The sequence below is a fragment of the Cheilinus undulatus genome, linkage group 7, assembly GCF_018320785.1.
Source record: "Cheilinus undulatus linkage group 7, ASM1832078v1, whole genome shotgun sequence".
Taxonomy (NCBI): domain Eukaryota; kingdom Metazoa; phylum Chordata; class Actinopteri; order Labriformes; family Labridae; genus Cheilinus; species Cheilinus undulatus.
In genome coordinates this window covers 33,596,098-33,616,437 of record NC_054871.1, presented here as the reverse complement: position 1 = coordinate 33,616,437, position 20,340 = coordinate 33,596,098, and the positions used below count along the sequence as shown (strand labels likewise).

The following is a 20,340-nucleotide window of genomic DNA, read 5'->3' as shown; positions in this document are numbered from 1 at the left end:
GATCAGGTTGAAAAAACGTATTTGTGAGAAGACAACAGAGGAGTATCCTGCTGCTGGACGAGTGCATAAAGTTATGCTACAGCTTAAGAAAATCTGAACACAGTCAAAGAAGACCTCATTTTTATTTTACTTCAGAAAGAAGGCAGAAAATCATAATGGCAGCCCAATCAGTGGAGCTTTGTCCTCTAAATACAGATGTGAAACACCTGCTCTGACACTGCTTATTGTTCAGTGATGAAGACTGCTTCCAGTGCAGAAGTTTCACCTTGTTGTAGAGTATCTAAACTCCAGGAATTAAATAGAAAACTCCTGTAGAACATTGTGAGCAGGGCTGAGATGGGGAGGGATAAGTGATGCCTTTTAACCTACTGTGACCATCACATCATACTTTTATGCTGCTTTCTAAGACTGAACTATTTGGAAAAATAATCTCATTGTGAATTGTTCTTCCAAAATTGAGATTGCAATTTAATAAAAGAGTAATTTTTACATTCCTTATTTTTATGACATTCTCATTTTAATAAAGAAAACATTCAACTGAAGGAAGGTAGGATTTTTGGCAAAGGATTAAAAAAATGAAACCAGGGTTTACATGAGGTGTAGGGCATAACATCCCAGCTTCAAAAATGTATATCATTGGTGTTTTGGCAACATTTCGGGTTAAAGAAATATGTCCCCCTCGGCAATTTGAAAATTTCAGTACGAGAGGACTGTATACAGTAAACAGACTTAGCCTATATAGCACTTTTCTAGTAGTCTGACCACTCAGAACACCTTTACACTGCAGGACACTCCTACCCATTCACTCTATTTTCACGCAGGTAACAGTTGATATGGAGAACCATTACGATTGCATCCATACACATCTACACACCACTAATGCAGCAGAAGGAGCCAGTCGGCATCAAGGACACATCAACATGTAACTGTAGGAGCTGGGGATTGAACCTATAACCTTCTGATTGTGGGACAACTGACTACCTGAGCCACAGTAGCAAGCAAATCAGCCAATAGAAGAATTTAATTGCAGTAGCTGGGTTGCAGCATGAGGGGATTTGTTATGCATATTTCTAACACAAAATATAGAATTTGTAAACTCTGTGTTTGAGATCAGGACCCTGACTGATCGATAGCCCTAATGCTTTCAGCAGAAACAGAACTCTTTAATTACCTCAGTCATTTTTAATTGGTGTGATGATGTATTACTTTGGTTGAGCAACATCCCTGCCTGTTGATGAATTTTGAAGTTTTTGAGTTTTCAGTAAGTATAAAATTATAAATTTGCATTTAATGTGAGTCTCACCTTCATATTAGAATAGAGATAGACAATTTTATATGTTGTCTTTTTCAGTTTTTAACTGTGTTTTGTTCTGGTACAAGTCTACTGAGCAAATCTCACATTTTTAGACCTGATACGAGAAATTTTATTTGCAAGGCCTATTTTCCTGCACACAAAAGTACAGCGGTCTTACATAAAAACTGATGTACACTGAAGAACACAATTTTTCAAGTTAGAGGTGGCAGCAAAATAGAACTTAAGAAACAAGTCTGGTGGTTGTGTGCAGTTACATGGGATTTGGGTTTTTTCTGCTTCTTGAAATTGACATTTTGGAAACTGGCTTCATGTATGTATTTTGTGGCTTAGTTATGTTTCAGTAACTCTTGGTCTAAAGTTTTCTCAGGGGTCTAATGCTTGGCTGATAAACTACTCCTGCTGAACTTCCTACCTACCGCATAGTTTTGGATGCTTTGCAGTACATGTTTATGCTCTTCTTTCACTCACTTTGGGAGAAAAAAAAAAAAATATATATATATATATATAGTGCTTCATAAATTTATTAGACCACCTGTCATATTTGTCTCAGATACCATCCAGCATCATGAAGTTCTTATATGCGGACTCTTTCATTTTCAGTGAGCTCTCCACCTTTTACCATTTTGAACAGGAATGAGGAATTTCAAACTGAATTCACCCAAATTTGAGCCAGCTCACTGGGCTTCTCTGAGAAGTCAGAAATTAATCAACCATAACATTCCACCACTAAAACTCCTTTTTCTGTTCAGGAATGCAAGTAAATAACTATAATTTCACATATTAATCAAGAAATATTAAGTGCTTTACTATTTTTTCAGTTATTTTGTAAATCAGTAAATTTGAAAATTCATGGATAACAATAATAATTATATTTAGCATAAAAAATATCATTTCAGTGAAAGAGCGTCTACATATTGGTGTATTAACCATTGTAGAAACATAAAAAATGATTTTGGTAATCACCATATATATATATATATATATATATATTAGGGGTGTAAAGGTACGTGTATTCGCACCGTACCAATTTGGTACGGGCCTCTCGGTACGGTACAGACGTGTACCAAACGGATACATGTGGAATGAAGCTCACATACAAACAGAAAACCAGACAACTTACTGTCACACTGTCCTGGCAACCACACAACCACAGCAAACGACAGCAACAGCCTGAATATTCCAAGATAAAAGTGTCCTGTTTAGGAACACTTTGTTGTCCAGTAATATACAACAGTGGAAAGACAACAACAGTAGTGCTTACATTATTCAGCAGCTGTGTCGCTGACTGCACATCATCCAGAGGACCACTCAAACAAGAATGCCACTGTAACAAGGAGTAACATCAAAAAATCTCACCAGCCGGTTACAAATTTCCTATTATTTAAGATCGTTTTTATTATAACACTGGCGCTCTGGCTCTGTGAATCAAATTAATTCTGGAGGGGACCCCATCATGTCTGCAGCTGTGTCATAGTTAAAGTTATCCTCCGGTTTCACACGGCTCTAACTTCTCAATCTGCCAAGATGGGCTGTGAAAAGGTTTCCCAAACTTTGTAGAAGGTCCCAATGGTTAAACTAGAAAAGGACTAGGAGAGTGCAGACCTCCGCCATTAGCCCTATCTCCCAATAGTACGGAATCCTTTAAAAAATTCCTGGATCCAGACGGTGATCCAGATCACTCCCAAATTCTAATCAGTTCTTCCTTATGCCATTTCTGACGTTTCCTGAAAATTTAATCAAAATCTGCCCTCAACTTTTTGAGTTATGCTGCTAACAAACAAACAAACTAACAAACAAACAAACCCACCCGATCACATAATCTCCTTGGCGGAGGTCAAAAGTAATCCACTGCTGAAGTCCCGTTGAAATCGGCAGGATAGATGCTAATTAGCATACTTAATAAGCTAACTCACGGTTGTAAGATGATGCATTCAAGTTGGCTGGGAAATTTTAGTGTTTAACAGAAGGGTATAAATATGTCAATATATCAAAATAACCTAGTAATTCAAAAACGTAATTATTTATTAATAATTTTAATAATTGAAGACCTTTTGGGAGGAGGTTTCAGCATTATTAATAATTTAAGTGTAATTTATTCAACCTGTTTATTTCAATATAATTTAATTAAAAAAAGAAATTAAATAAAATTTTATTTATTAACTTTAATTACCTTACTAAAAACGTACCAAACCGTGACTTCAAACTTCGGTACTTACCGAACCTAAACTTTTCTGTACCATTACACCCCTAATATATATATATGCATTAAGTGATGGTTTCAGCTAATCCAGAGTCTGTTGGAAGCCGATCGGTACTCCTTCTGCTAAAGCCCTGATCTGCCCTGCAGGCAGATTTCAACCTGTTCAAGTGGAGTATAATGAGAAGGACATGTGACTTTGGATGTAGACAGATCCTCTGAAAACACTGAGATTCTTGTATCCCTCTGCACCAGGGGCCAAGGTTGTTTGGCCTCATCTCCATCCCTTGCTCACACACACACTACAACAGAAGCCACCCCAGCCCTTATTCAAGACGTATTCAAGTTTTCAGTGTAAGGCAATGGCATACCTCATAACTTCCAAGTCACAGTTCTGGTTTCTTTGAGCACAAGACGGTGTCCTCAGATCAAATTACACAATAAAATCATAATAAACTGACTGAGTTTATCTTCACACAGAGACTGCAGGGCTTCTTAGAATGGTTTTATGATGGTGAATGTGTGTTTTGCAAGGCAACGGGAAACTTTTCACACCCTGTACATTGCGTTCTCTGTGAATCATCTTCCTGTCTCTGCTGCACTGTCATGTTCCACAGAGAAATGTCCATCAACTTTCATACCAGTCCCTTGTTGCAATGAGATCATCTTTGGCCTGGTATCACGTGCCACACAGGAGAGATATCAGTGTGTCGATGGCGGTAAGGCTTCTGGTATATGAGCTTCCTGATGAGACTTTCCTTCATCTGTCAGCAACCAATCAATATGATGTGTCTGATTTTTTATTTCATTAACACAATATTCAAATTAAACGTAATCTCTTTTTGCAGCAAGTCCCTTTTAAACACTTTGAAAGTGTATTTCTAGACAGAAGAGAAAATCAGTGCTGATAACACATGCTGACACAGTCACAACGCCCACCTTTGATTTGATCAGTCACCACATGCTTAAAGCCATAATCAGGTTTTGTAACACAACATTGTGTTGTCAGGGCATAAATGTAGCCCCTGACCTGGATCAATGTCATGATTACACTTTATGGACTACTAAATGAGCATGCAGGGTGCAGTCACTGCCTGTGTGTCCAACCCTTTCGGACTGCTCCAGATCAGATTTTCTCTTTTTTTAATGACTGCATTGAGGTTTACATCCAACATTTTTCATGAACATTCACAATTTGTGCATAGAAACTTGATTGGAAAAGTAGAAAATTTGGGGGGGGGAAGAAAAAATTCACAAAAAAGTTTTACACTTGGATAAGGTGGAAAAGTTTGTGCATCAATCAGAAAGTGCAAAAATTTTCCAGTCAGATTTATTCCTGGACTTTTGTTTAACTTTAAAGATAGTGGATAGAGACAGAAGCAGGGATGAGGCAGGGCCTGACTAGTATGGGGACTGGTGCCAATACCCTTATTAGGGAATAAACAACATCCAATTTACAATATATCGGCTGATTAAATTGTTACTTTTTTTTCATTGATTAACAGAATAAAGTTCAAACATGCGTTACAAAGCTATGGACTGAAGGCAGAACATTTTACTATTTTCAAATACTTTTATTGTCAAAAAATAACTATCATGATGCTGTGCAAAAATGCAGTAACCTCTGGGAAATAGAGATGTTATTGGTATGCATTACAGTGTACAGATGTGTCTAATAAAGTAATCAGTGAGTGTCTTTGCAAATAATGAATTTCTTATTATCTCTAGGTTATAGGATAGTGGATAAGCAGTGTCATAAAAGTCACTGATTTGTAATGCACCTCTATATAACCTCTAAATGTGCATTCACATTTTCTATCTTTCTGAACCGTGAAGTTATTATGAATCAAATTCCAATCAGTGACGCCACCCCACCCATCCCCACTGTTACTCTTGTTACTCTTACCTGCTCTGGTCTTATCTGGCAGCATGTGGCTGCCTGCGTGAACCTAAACTATTACTGCAAGATATGGCATTATTGTGTTCACTGTGTCATTACTGACTCAGCTAAAGTTTATACCTGACTAATGTTAGGCTAGGCTATCCTAACTATCGCTAGCTAACATAATCAGATAAGCGTGACCGACACGACAAGCCACATCATGACTTATGGACAGGTGGGTTAAATTGAAACAGGAAACCTATGGAGTAATTGTTTATCTCACAAACTAGTTATAAACTTATCACTGAGGCAAACCATTCTCTTTAACAAATTTGATACTCAGCAAAGCTGCTCTGGGCTCTAGTCTTTCTGCTGTAAGGAGTATATGGAGCGTGTGACATGAAAAGAGTTGGAGCGCCCTCCACTAGATTAATCATAGAACACAGACATCATGTCTAAGTAAAACCAAGTCATATTCCCTGCACTTTATGAATGAAAATACAAGTTTTACATTGGCGTCTATCAGCTAACTTTTCCCTGATTATGGTTTTTCTTAATAGGCTATAATTGCCTGATTAAATCAGGCAGCCAATCAATCAGTTGGGCCCTAGATGAGAGAGTATGGAATGGCATGGGAGAAAGGGGCCCCTCAGACCAGACCCGAATCACCTGTGTACGTGGAGCATGACCTAACTGCTGGGCTATCTGTGTCCTAAATTCTAGATTTTGTTGTGGAAACACATTTGGCAAACAAACAAAAAGGTCTCTGGATTAGCATGCCGAAGTTAGGCCCTACAATTCTTCCAAGAGCACATCAAATTTGGAAAAAGTTGTTTGAAACTCTCCATTTCTGCCCATAAAATCTTCCTTTGTTTTGTTCGTCTCTTCACTGACTTTCCAGAAAACACAAAAATGCATACAGCATTAAGCCGTCTTCTTCTACATTGCTCCATCATTTTTTCATTAGTAGCACCACCAACTGATCAACCCGTTGACTCCTAGTAACAGAACTGAATGATACCATGCATACATTTGTATTCCTTTTGGCAAATGCTGTGAAATGTTCCGACTCATTTGGATGAAAACCCTTAGTAAATTCTATAAAAGAACAAACATGGTAATTGATATTTCTGGTGAAAAACATTCTAGATATATTCTGTCGTTTTTATTCATGAGTATATCAAGCATTTCCGAAGAATCCATCTTGGCTCATTTTAATATTTACAGAGCTCAGTTAGCGGTTTTCTTTCATGTCAACCGGAGGAAAAATTTAAAGTCTTATCAAGTTGCAACCACCAAAGTGGTGAAATACCTTCCTAAACAGAATCCTGCAATCTACACCTTAACACTATAATCCTCTTTATAGCTCTCACTTGGCTTTTAAGCCATTGTGTTCTTAACACATCAGTTTGAATAACAGCATGCGCTTTTGACAGCATCTTTCCTTTTAGGTGGTCATAGTTTTACTCACACTTATCTTGTATAGTAGCTCCAAATGCTCCATAAAGTGGTGTGATCATGCATTTTCCATGACAGACTGGGCCTGAACATTTAAAACAATAAACCTGACAGTTTTGTCAGTTATCTTCATTGCTTTTAAACTGTTTGGGGGACATTTCTTGCAGTGTTGAAATGCTTTTTCAGGTTGCTCTTTCTGAAGGTGTCCACAGTGGTGCTTCCCCTTAAAATTACATCCTTGCGTACTATATATGTTGCTGTTTTACTTGTTTGACTTTTAAGTGTAAAAAAACTGCCAAACTGCAGACAGTAAGCTTGATCCAATGAGTCTTTTCTGATTTGTTCATGTGTGCTGGTTTCTGAACAGGGAAGAAGAACTGATTTCCAGTTTATAATGCTAACATATTACATGGCTTAATGAAGCAAAGTATAATGTTAAACAAAACTCTATCTGATTGGTGCATCAACACGTGTATTCACATTTTCAGCCGTTCTAATACTGGTATCAGAACCAGAACTGTTTTAAGTATGGTCAGTGTCAGTATTGGGTGGTGTTATTTTTAGAGGAAACTTGTGATAGCCTACTGTTATGTGCGGCTCAGTGGGTAGAGACAGTTGTCTTTCAATCAGAGGGTTGTGGGTTTAATGCCCAGCCTCAGTGGTCACATCGATGTGTCCTTGGGCAAGACACTTTACACCAATTTGTTCCCACTGCTTTGTTGATGGTGAGTAAATGAGTATAGATGTGTATAAATGGGATTAGCTAATACTGATGGCCATCCTACATAGCAACCTTCATAATCAGTATGTGAAAGTGGAGTGAATGGGTGTAAATGGATAGGAGTGACCTGTGGTATAAAAGTGCTTTGAGTGATCAGATGACTAGAAAAGCTCAGCTTACAGAGAAAAGTAATAAGTTCATGCAAAAAAATTAAAACCTTTAAACTACTTGTTCCATGGCACATAGCCAACTAGACATCTACCTTTGAATGCACTAAGCCTACTGCCGAGTAAGTCTTTAGTTTAATAACAGGAATAACAGACATCAAAACCTTCACAGCTCTTTCATATGCTCACGATCTGGCAGACAGACTGTCTACAAATGGAAAAAGTTCTGCACTGTTGCTACTCTCCCTAGGCGTGGTCGTCCTGTAAAGATGACTGCAAGAGCACAGCACAGAATGCTCAGTGAGGTGAAGAAGAATCCTAGAATGCCAGCTAAAGACTTACAGACTTACATCTCTGGCACATGCTAACATTTGTGCTGACATATCTACAATAAATAAAACATTAAACAACAATGGAGTTCATAGGAGAACACCACGGAAGAAGCCACTGCTGTCCAAAAGAAACGTTGCTACACGTTTCAAGTTTCCAAAGAGCACCTGGATGTTCCACAGCACTACTGGCAAAATATTCAGTGGACAGATGAAACCAAAATTGAGTTGTTTGGAAGGAACACACAACGCTATGTGTGGAGAAAAAACGGCACAGCACACCAACATCAAAACCTAATACCAACTGTGAAATATGGTGGAGGGGGCATCATGGTTTGGGGCTGCTTTGCTGCCTCAGGGCCTGGACGGATTGCTGTCATTGACGTAAGAATGAATTCCCAAGTTTATCACAACATTTTGCGGGAAAACTTAAGACCATATGTCCGCCAAGAGAAGCTCAACAGAGGATGGGTGATGCAACAGGACAACGACTCAAAGCATAGAAGTAAATCAACAACAGAATGGCTTCAACAGAAGAAAATATGCCTTCTGGAGTGTCCCAGTCAGAGTCCTGACCTCAGCCCGATTGAGATGCTGAGGCATGACCTCAAGAGAGCGATTCACACCAGACATCCCAAGAGTACTGCTGAACTGAAACAGTTTTGTAAAGAGGAATGGTCCAAAATTCCTCCTGACCGTTGTGCAGGTCTGATCTGCAACTACAGGAAACGTTTGGTTGAGGTTTGGTTGGTTGAGGAGGGTCAACCAGTTATTAAATCCAAATGTTCACATACTTTTTCCACCCTGCACTGTGAATGTTTACATGTTTTGTTCAATAAAAACATGAAAACATATCCTTTTTCGTGCGGTATTAGTTAAAGCAGACTGTGTTTGTCTATTGTTGAGGCTTAGATGAAGATCAGAACACATTTTATGACCAATTTATGCTGAAATCTAAGAAATCCCAAAGGGTTCACATACTTTTTCTTGCAACTGTAGGTAGGAAACCCCAAAAATACAGATGCTTCATTACAACAGAAGAAGTCATCTGAGCACTCTAACTGATCAATTTGTAACCCAACCTTGGTCACTACTGCTGCCGTCAGGTATAGGTGTCAAATGAAGTGATTAAGGATAAGCAGCCTGGACATGCCTTTGTTTACATTTCCCAAGAGATTTAGAGCAAAATATATAAATGTTAAGAGACAGCAGGATATTATCTTAACAGAATACTTCTGCAAGTTCAGACATGGTCAGAAAAGAGATAAGAGGGTCAGCTTTGTCCACATGGGGCGCCATGATCTACACAATCTGACAGTTTATCACAGCAGCTTATCGACTTGTCTGACTATATTCTTCAAAATGTGCAACCATGCTCACATTAAGAAATTAAGGTAACCAACTACAGTCACTTTTTGACAAGGTGTGAGCAGGCTACACTCCTCTCCAAGCATTGGTTGGTATTTTACTGTACATTCAAGGGTTAACATCCAAGTTTCCATATCACACCACCTGTGATGGCCTCCACCAGAGCGCCTGTTCTCATGGTAATCTCTCAAGGTGTTTAAAGCAATAGTGAGTGATGCAGCCTTTGTCAGTGCAGGCGGCTGCTTCACCCAGTACCAGACCCTTGGAGGGGGTCATGGCAGATCAAAGGTGCTGGTCACAGCCATTAGGGCCCGGCAGCCCAGACCCGACATGAAAAGCTTGTGTTTTGAAAAGGAGGGCAGAAGGAAAAAAACAACAGGGCCCTCTTCGTTTAAAAAGCAAGCAAACTGTGAAATAATTGAAAAGGTATGTCAATCAAGAGCAGGCGCACAGCGGGAACCCCGAGATTCCCAGGCTTTGCTCTGGTCGAGCACTGAGCCATGGAGAGCTGCTCAAGGGTGCAACCCAAGAAATTAAAGACCTGGGAAAAGGAACAAAAAGAAGACAGGAGGAAAGGGGCAGAAAAATCTCTTTTTCTCGCTCTCTCTTTGCTCAGTCTTTCACTCTTTGCGGCTTGAAATTTGGGATGAAAGGAACCATTTTGCCACACTTTGTAGAAGCCCATTCAGACTGCTGGGTCATTAATAAGATCTTGTCTAGCTCTTCACCTCTCAGGTGAGTAACAAAGATTTATTTGGGGGGAGGACGGCGCCTGCCCCTGCAACCAAAACCCTCATCTTATAACCAGCACCTTCACCCTGTACTTCCCTCCTCCCTCTCCTCCCCCCATACCATGAGTCCGACAAAAGGGACCCCGTGAGAGTGTCTCCCTCTTTCCTTTCTGTCCTTTTTTTTTTTCAAAGTCAGAAAAGGCTTGAATGATCTGACGATGGGCCAACGTCCAAAAAATAGGGGATGGAGAGAAAAGAAAGACTATAAAAAAGACTGGGTGAAAGACTTTTTCTATGCTTTTAAAAATCCCATAGAGGAGAAATAAATGGCAAGTCCACAGTTGACTAGGCACGTATAGTGCGGGATTTGCTTGTAATGGCAGCTTGAACGTATTGACAGTCCCAGCCAAAACATGTCAAAGGTTAAGAGATCTTGCCAATCGCCAGTGGGAAGCCAAAAGTGCCCCTTTGATGAGCTCAATAGGGCTATTGGTTCATACTTTGCTCAGCAGAAAGCAGAGCAGGAGTGACCTTCAGTTTGCAATGCAACCAAGGAACAAAGAGTTAATTTGTCTCTATTACTTCTTTTTTTCTAAGTTATACTATTCAAAAGATTTGAAACATTTCTCAATCAAATCAAAATTTAAGTTATTTTTAATGTCCTAAACATCTTCAACAGTAACTCAAAACTGGCATCACTGAATGTAAAATTTAGTTTTTTGCTAGTTTGCATTGATTTTTTTTCCACTTAGTGTGATGAGGTGAGAAGACAAACTTTCTTATTGGAAATAGAATAGCTGTTTTATATCAGGGATGGTCAACCTTGGTTACTGAGAGGGTCACATTATTTTTATTCTCACTGCCAGAGAGCCAAATTGCTATGACCAATGCAATACTTGCAATGAAACAATTATGATTACTTTTTTTAATTAAAAAAAGAAACAAATTCTTTGAATGTGTGACTAACATATCTACCTCATTTAATCAAAAAGATTTTTACAGTGACAATGAAAGCCAATTATAGCCTTAATTTCCTGCTAACATACACCAGTAATCAAAGATGATTATAGAAATACTTTTTTGTGTGTTCCAGTGATAGATTTTGTCATGTTTTCCTTATTTCTTTAATTTCTGGATATTTGGAATTAACTTGTGGAGCACAATGAGTGAGGGGGGGGCTGCATTTGGCCCCCAGGTCGCCAGTTGCCTACCACTGCTCTACGATACAATGAAACAACATAATATGTTGTTTCATTGTATTGTTTTGTATTGTTTTGTTGTATTGTATTGCATTGCTGTATTTTTAGTGCATTGCTCATATTATAACAAGGCTTATAAAATAATACAATAGGAAATGATACAGTAATGAATGAAAGGTTGAATACTTATATGAGTTTCACCTACCAAAAAAGGAACATAAACAGTCATATTTTCAACCAAATGCTGCTTCATTCACAGAGAAAGTGTGCACATACTCATACTACTGATCCAGTAGAGTGAGAGAGTGCTGTATACAAATGAGATGAAAGAAGCAGGATTTTTTTTATACCAGCTCAAATGGCACTGCTTTCTGCCCTTTGAGTGTCTTTTTTGGACTCTGTCACAGAAACAATTATTTAGTTACTAGTTGGCTAATATGTTTTATTCAGTCCCTTAAGAGACTCATTTGGGTAGCTGCCTATACTTTGTGGTCAAGAAGGGTAGAAACAGAAAATTTTGAGAAGGTGATTCTGTATGTCACAATCATTATGGGCCAGTCAGAGCTACAAGACATGTGATATAGTCTGAATGTGCAACCCCAATGAGTAAACTATAACTTGAGCCCAAAAGGCAGATGCTGATGATGTCCACTATCAGTGGAGCCAGTTGGTAAATCAATCTCATGCCGAGACTGCCGAAGGCAAAAATATCTTATTTCAACCAAAAGAAGCTTTCAGTACAGTTCTTTGCTTTCCTTTTAAACAAGAAATGTCCAGTTCTAATAAAAGCTCATTTCCCATTGTTTACTGGCTTGAAGAACAATTAAACCCCGCCTGTAGCAACCAGTTCATTCTTCTCAAATAGCGCTGATTCGTCTGTCCATTCTGAGATCAGGAACATACGTTTCATATCGAGTCTTTGCAAGATGGATCTGCCTGATGACAGACATGGAGTTTGGCCGATCCATCAGCTTGGCAGAGGTTATGATTCTTATCTTATCATTATATCACATCATGTCATGTTGTATCACATATCATGTCATATCATGTCATGTAATGTCATCCAAATCTTTTTCAAGTTAGCATCTCGACTTGATTGAGGTTCTTGAAGATGTTTGATGCTCCTCTCCTCCCTTCTTCTTGAAGAAGATGAGGTATTTTTCAAGACAGGTGAAACATCTTCAAGAATCTCAATGAAGTCAAAATGCCATCCTGATGAAGAGTTAGAAAATTATGATTGGGTGAGTGAGAACTTGCACAGACATCATATCATATCATATCATATCATATCATATCATATCATATCTAAAGTTTTTATGCTTCATTTGTCATGTTATATATTTTATGATATTATAAGCTGCATCATGTATTCATACCACAAACAGCTGAACTAATAAAAATCTAAGAAGCTATATATCTTCACATTATATCTTTATAAAGATATAGCGGGTGTTTTCATCTAACCAGAACTTGCAGTTTTTTGCTGGATGCTTATTGTGACACTTGTCTACTCTTTTGTTGTTGTGGGTTAGAACTGCTAACCTCTACAGTTATTAAGATGCCCTTAAAAAACTGCAATTGCAATTTCAAGTCAAACAGTCTTACTTCAGAAAACTATAACATCCAAAGCCTCAGGTTTAAAGTATTAACGTTCCTCCAAGTCTTCAGACCAAGCGAGGTCATGAATCTTCCAACACTTCCAGTAATGTGACCTGTGGATTTCAGCAGCTAGGAAACCCCTCTAATAGCCTGGAATAGCTCGCTCTGATTTCTCAGGCTTTGAACACAATGGAGTGACTTTTCAAAGGGGCGACTCAGAGTTATATGGATCTAACTGGTCTTTATAGATGTGTGGTCAAGCATCCAGAGCCTAAGTGATTCCTCCAGACAACGTGAAATCCCCGTTTCATGTGCTCTGATCTTTTGTGTCATCTGGCTGCTACACTGGTATGTATGAATGGAGTGACATGTGGGGTAGTTACAAGAATAGGTGAGGAATAATATGATCATTTTATTTTTTGCAGGTGCAAGAAAGAGGTATTTACTCTTCAGTATTCTTTTTTACCTCATTTACTTTTCGTTTATACAACCTAAAAAAAAAAGACATTACAATGTTGTTGTTTCACCCTGCTATGTACTTAGCAGCATTTTTTTTTCTTGCATATTTAAAAACAAATTTTTCTTTACTGCTAACTCTTTGCAGCATCTCAGATGTGACAAACATCCTTCCAACATACCTACCATGCCTGGAGCTTAAAGCAGCAAATAATGGCAATTACCGCTGGCACCACTTTCAGGCACCAGCGGTTTTCATTGGCCTGGGCTAATCCCCCATAAATCCTTGCGGCGCTCCAATCACCAGCCTGGCCTGGACTAATTGCTTATGAGTCCCTTGCACGCTCCAGGTGCCACCGTAGCACACCCGGTGTTTGTAAACACAGCTCATAAAGACGAAGCTGCCATCAAAGTGTTAATGTTTCCTCAGAGGATCAGAGGCAATGCGGGAACGATGGGGGCGCAGCTGTTGGTTTGTACCTGGACGTCCTCAACTGAGGCATCCCCTCCTTCCCCGCAGCTGTGTGGAGACCAGAGAGGGCTTCTTTTACACGCTCCTGTCAGAGAAGAAAGACACTCAACAGGAGTTTGTGTTTGTTTACCTTCCTCTTCCTTTCTGTCTTCCTTTTTACTCTTTGTACCTCTTTATGTCTGAGCCTGAAGTAGATGACCTCACTGGGTAAGCACGGCCGCTGATGTTCAGAGCTGAAAACAAAGGTTGAGGTAGTTGCGTGCTTAGAGAGATGGGGGCAGCAGATGTGTGTTTTTAAGTTTTAGAGTCCTTCAGATGTGCCCTTTGAAACCAGAAACAGTAGTCTGATGATATTAACAGCTGTCCTCCACAGAACAACAGGCTACATTGTAGTGTTCATGCATGTTATCAAAATTTGAGATAAAGATTTGCAACAGTTACTGCTAGCACTTTGGTGCTATTTTTCAAAATTGGGGGTCACACCTATGTATGATTTGTAAACCAATAGACTGATAAGCATCATGCCACAGGTGTAATCAGATTTTGAGGATATCCTGAGCTAAAATAAGCATTGTGTAGCATCATGTGTGCAACCAACCTTCTTAATGTGAAATGCCTGCACCATAAAGGCAATGGTGCTTTTTATCAAACAATCATATTGTTCTCAGCTACAGGGATAGCCAAGGCCAAAGGGACTTGGGGTTTTCTTGTGAGCATGATATTTCAAGAACCCTTTGAGGAATCTTTTTTAAACTTCACATAAATCTGTCACAAGATTTTCTGTCATGTTCAGGTCAAAGGGGAGGCCATTAACTGAATGGGTTGTACCTGGATATACCTGTTTGATTGTGAGCGCAATATCACTTTGATGGATCCTCTTCAAAGTTTGCATAAATGACCACTCTGACTCATGCTGATCTTACCATATTTAAAAGGTCATAGGTCAAAGAACAACCTAATGGGACATGTTTGTCCCTTGCCAGTGAGCATTGTATCTCAAGGATGCTTTGAAAGATTTTCTTTAATTTTTGTACAAATATCCACTCTGAGTCAAGGTTATGCTGATCAGATTTTCACAATCAAAGGTCAAGGCCATTAGGTCATATGTAGCTGCTGTCGGGCCAGAACCTCATATCTCCAAAATCACCTTTTTCATGGAATGCACAACACTGTATTTGTTAAATGATTTACTTAGTGGTCATAGGCGGCCTCTTTTTGACACTTTTTTAGATTTTAAAATTTGTAAAAACAACAGTCAGTTGTAAAACGGCGTCCAATGACACAGCTTAATGAACAAAAAAATGGAGATACAGGGTTTTGGCTGAATGCCAGCAATGTGCATTCCTTGCTTGTTATCACAATATTGCAAAAAAAAAACATTTGAAGTAATTTTGACCATATTTCAGCCTATTCTGTCTCAGGTTGATCTTACTAGATTTTGGAGGTCATCTAGGCCAAAGGTCAAAGTGTGTCACTGGGCTATTTTCAGTTGGTCAGTAGTGCTTGGAAGTGGACATCCATCCATGTATTTGATTTTACTCCATTTTGCTCTGATAAGTACATTTTGGCTGTTTTCCTAAGATCTTGACTTTTTTATCTTATAATCTTGGTCAGCAAAGCAGATTTTCTCATGATTATAAGTGGATTTCTAGACAACAACCAAAATGTACATGTTGCCACACTAATGAAGCTCTGTGTTAGTTCATGCAGAACAGGGTAGTCAAACGCCCAGCGGTGAACAGCTGACGGCTAGCTGATCCCAATTATCGCCTCCCGGCTCCAACAGCCAATCACAGCTCTTTCTCTCAACAAAGCGGAGTATATGATTATGACATACTTCTCCCGCAACTTTTTAATCAGACAAAGTTGTGTGGTTTAGAAAATCTGGGAGGTAGTGGTGTGTTCTGAGGTTGAAAAATAAAGTGATTAGAATTTGGAGGACAAATGTCACTGTGCCTCATAGTCATCACATGCCTATATGATTTTTATGAATCACATGACCACAGAGACCACTCCAGCCCTTCTTGATCCAGCACCTTTTATTGTCCATCCATATGTACCTCTGGTAGACATAGCTGTCAGGTTGGGGTTTTAGTTTAACTCGGTTTTAACAAATGAGCGCTGATTTATATATTAAAACCAATTTCAAAGAACTTTAGCTTTAAATTTACTTTTTTTTGTTCTGTTCTTTGACTGTTATACCACAAGGATAACATAAGAGGCTGGGGATTTGTCCCTCAACAGTTTATGTTGGATACAACATAAAATCAGTTCATCAGTTCGTTTTACTGTAACACAATAACAAACTCTTGCAGGCACATGATGTCATCCAAGTCTTGTAATCTCATCACAAATGACAACATTGGACATTTTAGCCAAGAAAGATGGAGCTAAGGCTAAACCTGCACATAAATGGACAGGTCATGTAACATCTGTATTTAACAAGGGAAAATCAAGGTTAACTGTGTGTTTCTCAGGGCCAGTAATATTTTTTAATACTTTAAGTGACTTGAATCTTTTCTTTCCAAAAACTTTAACTTTAATACACTCTAACCATGCTGTTTTCATAACATATTTATGACATTGATAAGCACTTTAAAAGCTAGCACATTTAGTCTTATCCTGCAAATCCGTTTTTTCCAAAGGACTTTTTGTGTATCACGATAGACTCAAAAAATATAAAATTGTCCCTTTTAAGCCGAGTAAAATAATTTGCATCGTTATTTCACAAAAAAACATTTCCTTGAGTCTTTGATGTGATGTCAGCCTCTCTGTTCTCTCCAAAATAAAGTTGGATTTGTACAAATAAATAAGTAGAAAAAACTGCAGCACCTGTGGGTCCCTGGTGTGAGCGTATTTTTCATTGCTGGTTTTATCCATGCAGCAGGAGCTCAGTCAGAGCTTTGTACGGGACCTGCGGTTGTACACATACAGCTGGGGATGGTCAGTCGGGTGGCCGTGTGCCCGCTGCCGCTTTTATGACTCCTTCATTTCCTACCAGCTTTGGGTCACCCTTTCCTTCAGCACCTTGATCTCGTGCAGTGTTTACAACATCTGTCCAAGGACAACAGTCATTTTTCACAAACACCCAGCAGGGCTTTGCCTCTGAGCAACAACACGACTTGTTTTCTCTGCACAGACTTGGTTTCCGAGGGGGTAAAAAAAAAAAAGGATTTCGTGCTCTGATCTGATAACAGGCCCCATCAGGGTGCTTTTGAAGGTGTAAGTGGGCAAATAAAGGCAGAAAGAAAAATACCATCCAAGAGAGAGCTTCATCTTCAGTAATTAGCAGCTATTCAGCACCCTGCGGTACGCCCTCGGGTCATCTCCAAAACATCTCCCTATCGTAGTCATGACAATGGCTTTGTGCCTTTTATTTTCATATGCGGACAAAAACCAGATCAAGAGTGAGCCACATGGGACTTGTTTGCAATCACTGCCCAGAGGAAACAATTAACACACAAGCTTGCCAGCTTTTTCATGGGGAGAAGTGTGTTGGAGAGGCTGCTTAAGAGGCCAGCAGACACAGTTTTTTATGTCTGTCAGTAAACAACACAAGGCATCATCAGGATGGAGTGTCACATCTGGAGTCTGGAGGTTTAAATGGATGCAAAAGGCATGTTGGAAAGACATTGTGCAGACTTAAACACTGTGTATGAGTGTATCCAAATCACATGGATTTCAGGATTTGGCCTTATGAGATGTGATCAGAGAGGTGATAAAACTGCAAAATGATGCACAGTCACAATGAAAATGGACAATTTAAATTGATTTGACATGTATATATTATATACAAGTTTTTCAACCAGCTGCTGTAGTCTACACTTGTTTGAGGGCCCCAGTCTTATTGGGGCCTCATGGAGGTTAAGAAAAATGGACAATGCTTAATTCACGAAATGATTAACAACAAGTGCATTTTGACCTAAATACTCACCATTACCTATGCTTGGCATTGGATTTGGGGATGTGAGGCTCTCATGCAGCTGCACAGCCATGGAAACTCATTCCACGAAGCTCCCGTCACACATTTTTTGTTCTTACATTAACTTCAGTTGAAGTTCAGAACTCTTCATCTATGGAGTCAGCAGAGCATCAGACACTTGCACAGTTGACCCCACTTTATTTAGTCTTCTGCTTTCTTGGCTGAGTTGCTGTTTTTCCTAAACTCTTCCACTTTCTAATATTACTTACAGTTGACTGTGGAATATCTAGCAGGGATGAAATATCACAAACTGTCTTATGGCAAAGGTGGCAAAAATGAAGGAAACAGAAATCTCCAGCAACACTTGTAGGTAAGAGAACAACTTTATTAGACCAGAGGTGGCATCCATCACAGTGTCAGGCTTGAAGTCACTGAGCTCTTCAGAACAACCCACTCTGTATCACAAATGTGATATCGTTGATGTGATGAGATACAAAGTGGTCAAATACTTTGGTCCATATAGTGTATCACCAAACAAGCTAACAATTCCTGCAGAGTGAAGAAAGTGTAAGAAAATCAAGAAAATATTCCTGTAGGACACTCCTGGTACCTTGCCATCTTTCCCTGTTCCTTGTCCATGTTAACACAAGTGACAGAAAGAAAATTAGCAGAGGGGCCACAGGCTGAAAAAGATACTCTGCATCATGCTGCCTCAATTGCTGGAGGGAGCTTGTTGGCATTTGATGTCAATGTAGGCATATGTGCTTGAGGTGTCAGATTTTGGAGTCCTGTGTCTTTTACTTGATATAACGATGTGGCACATTGTGATTGGCAGTGGGCTAGGGAGTTTACAGCAGTGGTTTTGTGCATATTTTGTCTGAGAATCATTGTGCTACTGTCTTATAAAAGCTTGTTCATATAAAGCAGTTTATCAAAGTCAAATTTGTTGAATAATGAAGCAAAGCTGAGAGATAAAGCTGATTCTGGTTTGAAGAAAACACAACTGATACGTAAATTAATTCAATTTAATTAATTGCTCTTTAAGCACTAGTTAAAAATCAAACTAGAATGATGTTGAGTGAACAAATTCTGAATTATTAAGGGCAGTTTTTAAAACTGAACTAGTTGAAACAACATATTCTATCAAGATTCTTAAATTATGTAAGAAGTACCAATATACTTTTATGTACCAAATGACCATAGATTTATGTTGAGCTAGCATCTTCTGGGGGCCCAGCTGAAATAACTGGCTCGACTATTTTAGTTAAGCCAACTATTACATGTATTTTTAAATGACACATTTCTGCAAACTCAATATTTTTTGCTTAAAAAATTAAGTATCAAGTTGGGCTCCTTAACTCAAAAAGAAGGGAAACTTGTTACTTAACTTTTTTACATTATTTTTTTTTTTACAGTGCATAGGTATCCACTTCTGCTAGTGCTGTTACCCTGCTAGCACTGCTAAACTGATTACAGTCTAAAAACCAACAACATTGCCATTTCCATTTGCCATGAAACATTTTGGTTTTGCAAAGCTACGTACTTAAACACTCCAATGTACGGTGATGCAATCACAATGTGCCACATCATCATGCATGTCATAAGCAAATCATATCATATAATGTCTCTAGCAGACAAAGAAAATCTGGAGCTCACACTGATCAGCTGATCTGGTCAAGAAGGCTAATATTAGCCAGTGTGAATGGGTTTATATAATATCACATCTGCAGGGGGTCTTTACTGGGTCTTTCAGGAACTTGAGAATTTTTGTGGGAGAGCCTGACTGAAGATTTTAATTTGTGGTCCTTGTGCATTTATAAATGTACATATTTGCATTTAAAATGTTTTTTAAAGAAAAAAATGCATTGCATATTAGTAACTATACAACCTTTAAAATAAGAAAAGTTTAATTGTGATTATAAAGAAAAAAATGTATTTGTACATTTTGTTATTAGATAAGAATTGAAAAAAATAATTATAGTTATTCATAGGTTGCTTCAGTCTTATGTCTGTATAAAATTTGGACATATTTTTTAAGAAATGAGATCAAATTGTGTTATGTACTCTGTACTGTGATATTTTATTGTGAGTCAGCATGACATTCCTACTGAGAGCCAGTAGCATTTGACTACGCTTCCATGGGAAAATCAGTAGTTTTAGTTCAGCTTTTTTTCTCCAAAGCATTTAGCTTGTCTGGTGTTCCCTCTCCTAGCTCATTGTGCATGTTCTGTCTGTCTGTGCTTATGTTTTCTCTTTTTCCCATGAGCATATGTCTGTCTGGTATCCTAATCGCTAATGATCGTCTCTTTTGATGGGGAAACTCCCAGCGCTAGATGTTTCTAACCCAGACCCTTGTCCTCTCTTTTATTTTCCAGGCCTGATGGAAATCCGATCTGTCAGTGTGGGTGTTGTCGCCATCAAATCTGTCAGCACCGGGCTGTACTTAGCTATGTCCAAGAAAGGCACGCTCTTTGGATCGGTGCGTATACAACCTGGCAACATTGTTGCCGGAGGTCAAGGGGGG

At 38.9% G+C, this 20,340-nt stretch overlaps 1 protein-coding gene across 1 annotated transcript in view; it reads left to right on the top strand.

The window, feature by feature from the left end:
- The window catches only part of fgf22 (fibroblast growth factor 22), a 53,594-nt gene that overhangs the window by 28,679 nt on the left and 4,575 nt on the right, over positions 1 to 20,340 (top strand). The window contains exon 2 of the mRNA XM_041792113.1: positions 20,192 to 20,295. Within this exon, the coding sequence (XP_041648047.1) occupies positions 20,192 to 20,295 (104 nt within the window). The remainder of the gene's footprint in view (positions 1 to 20,191; positions 20,296 to 20,340) is intronic.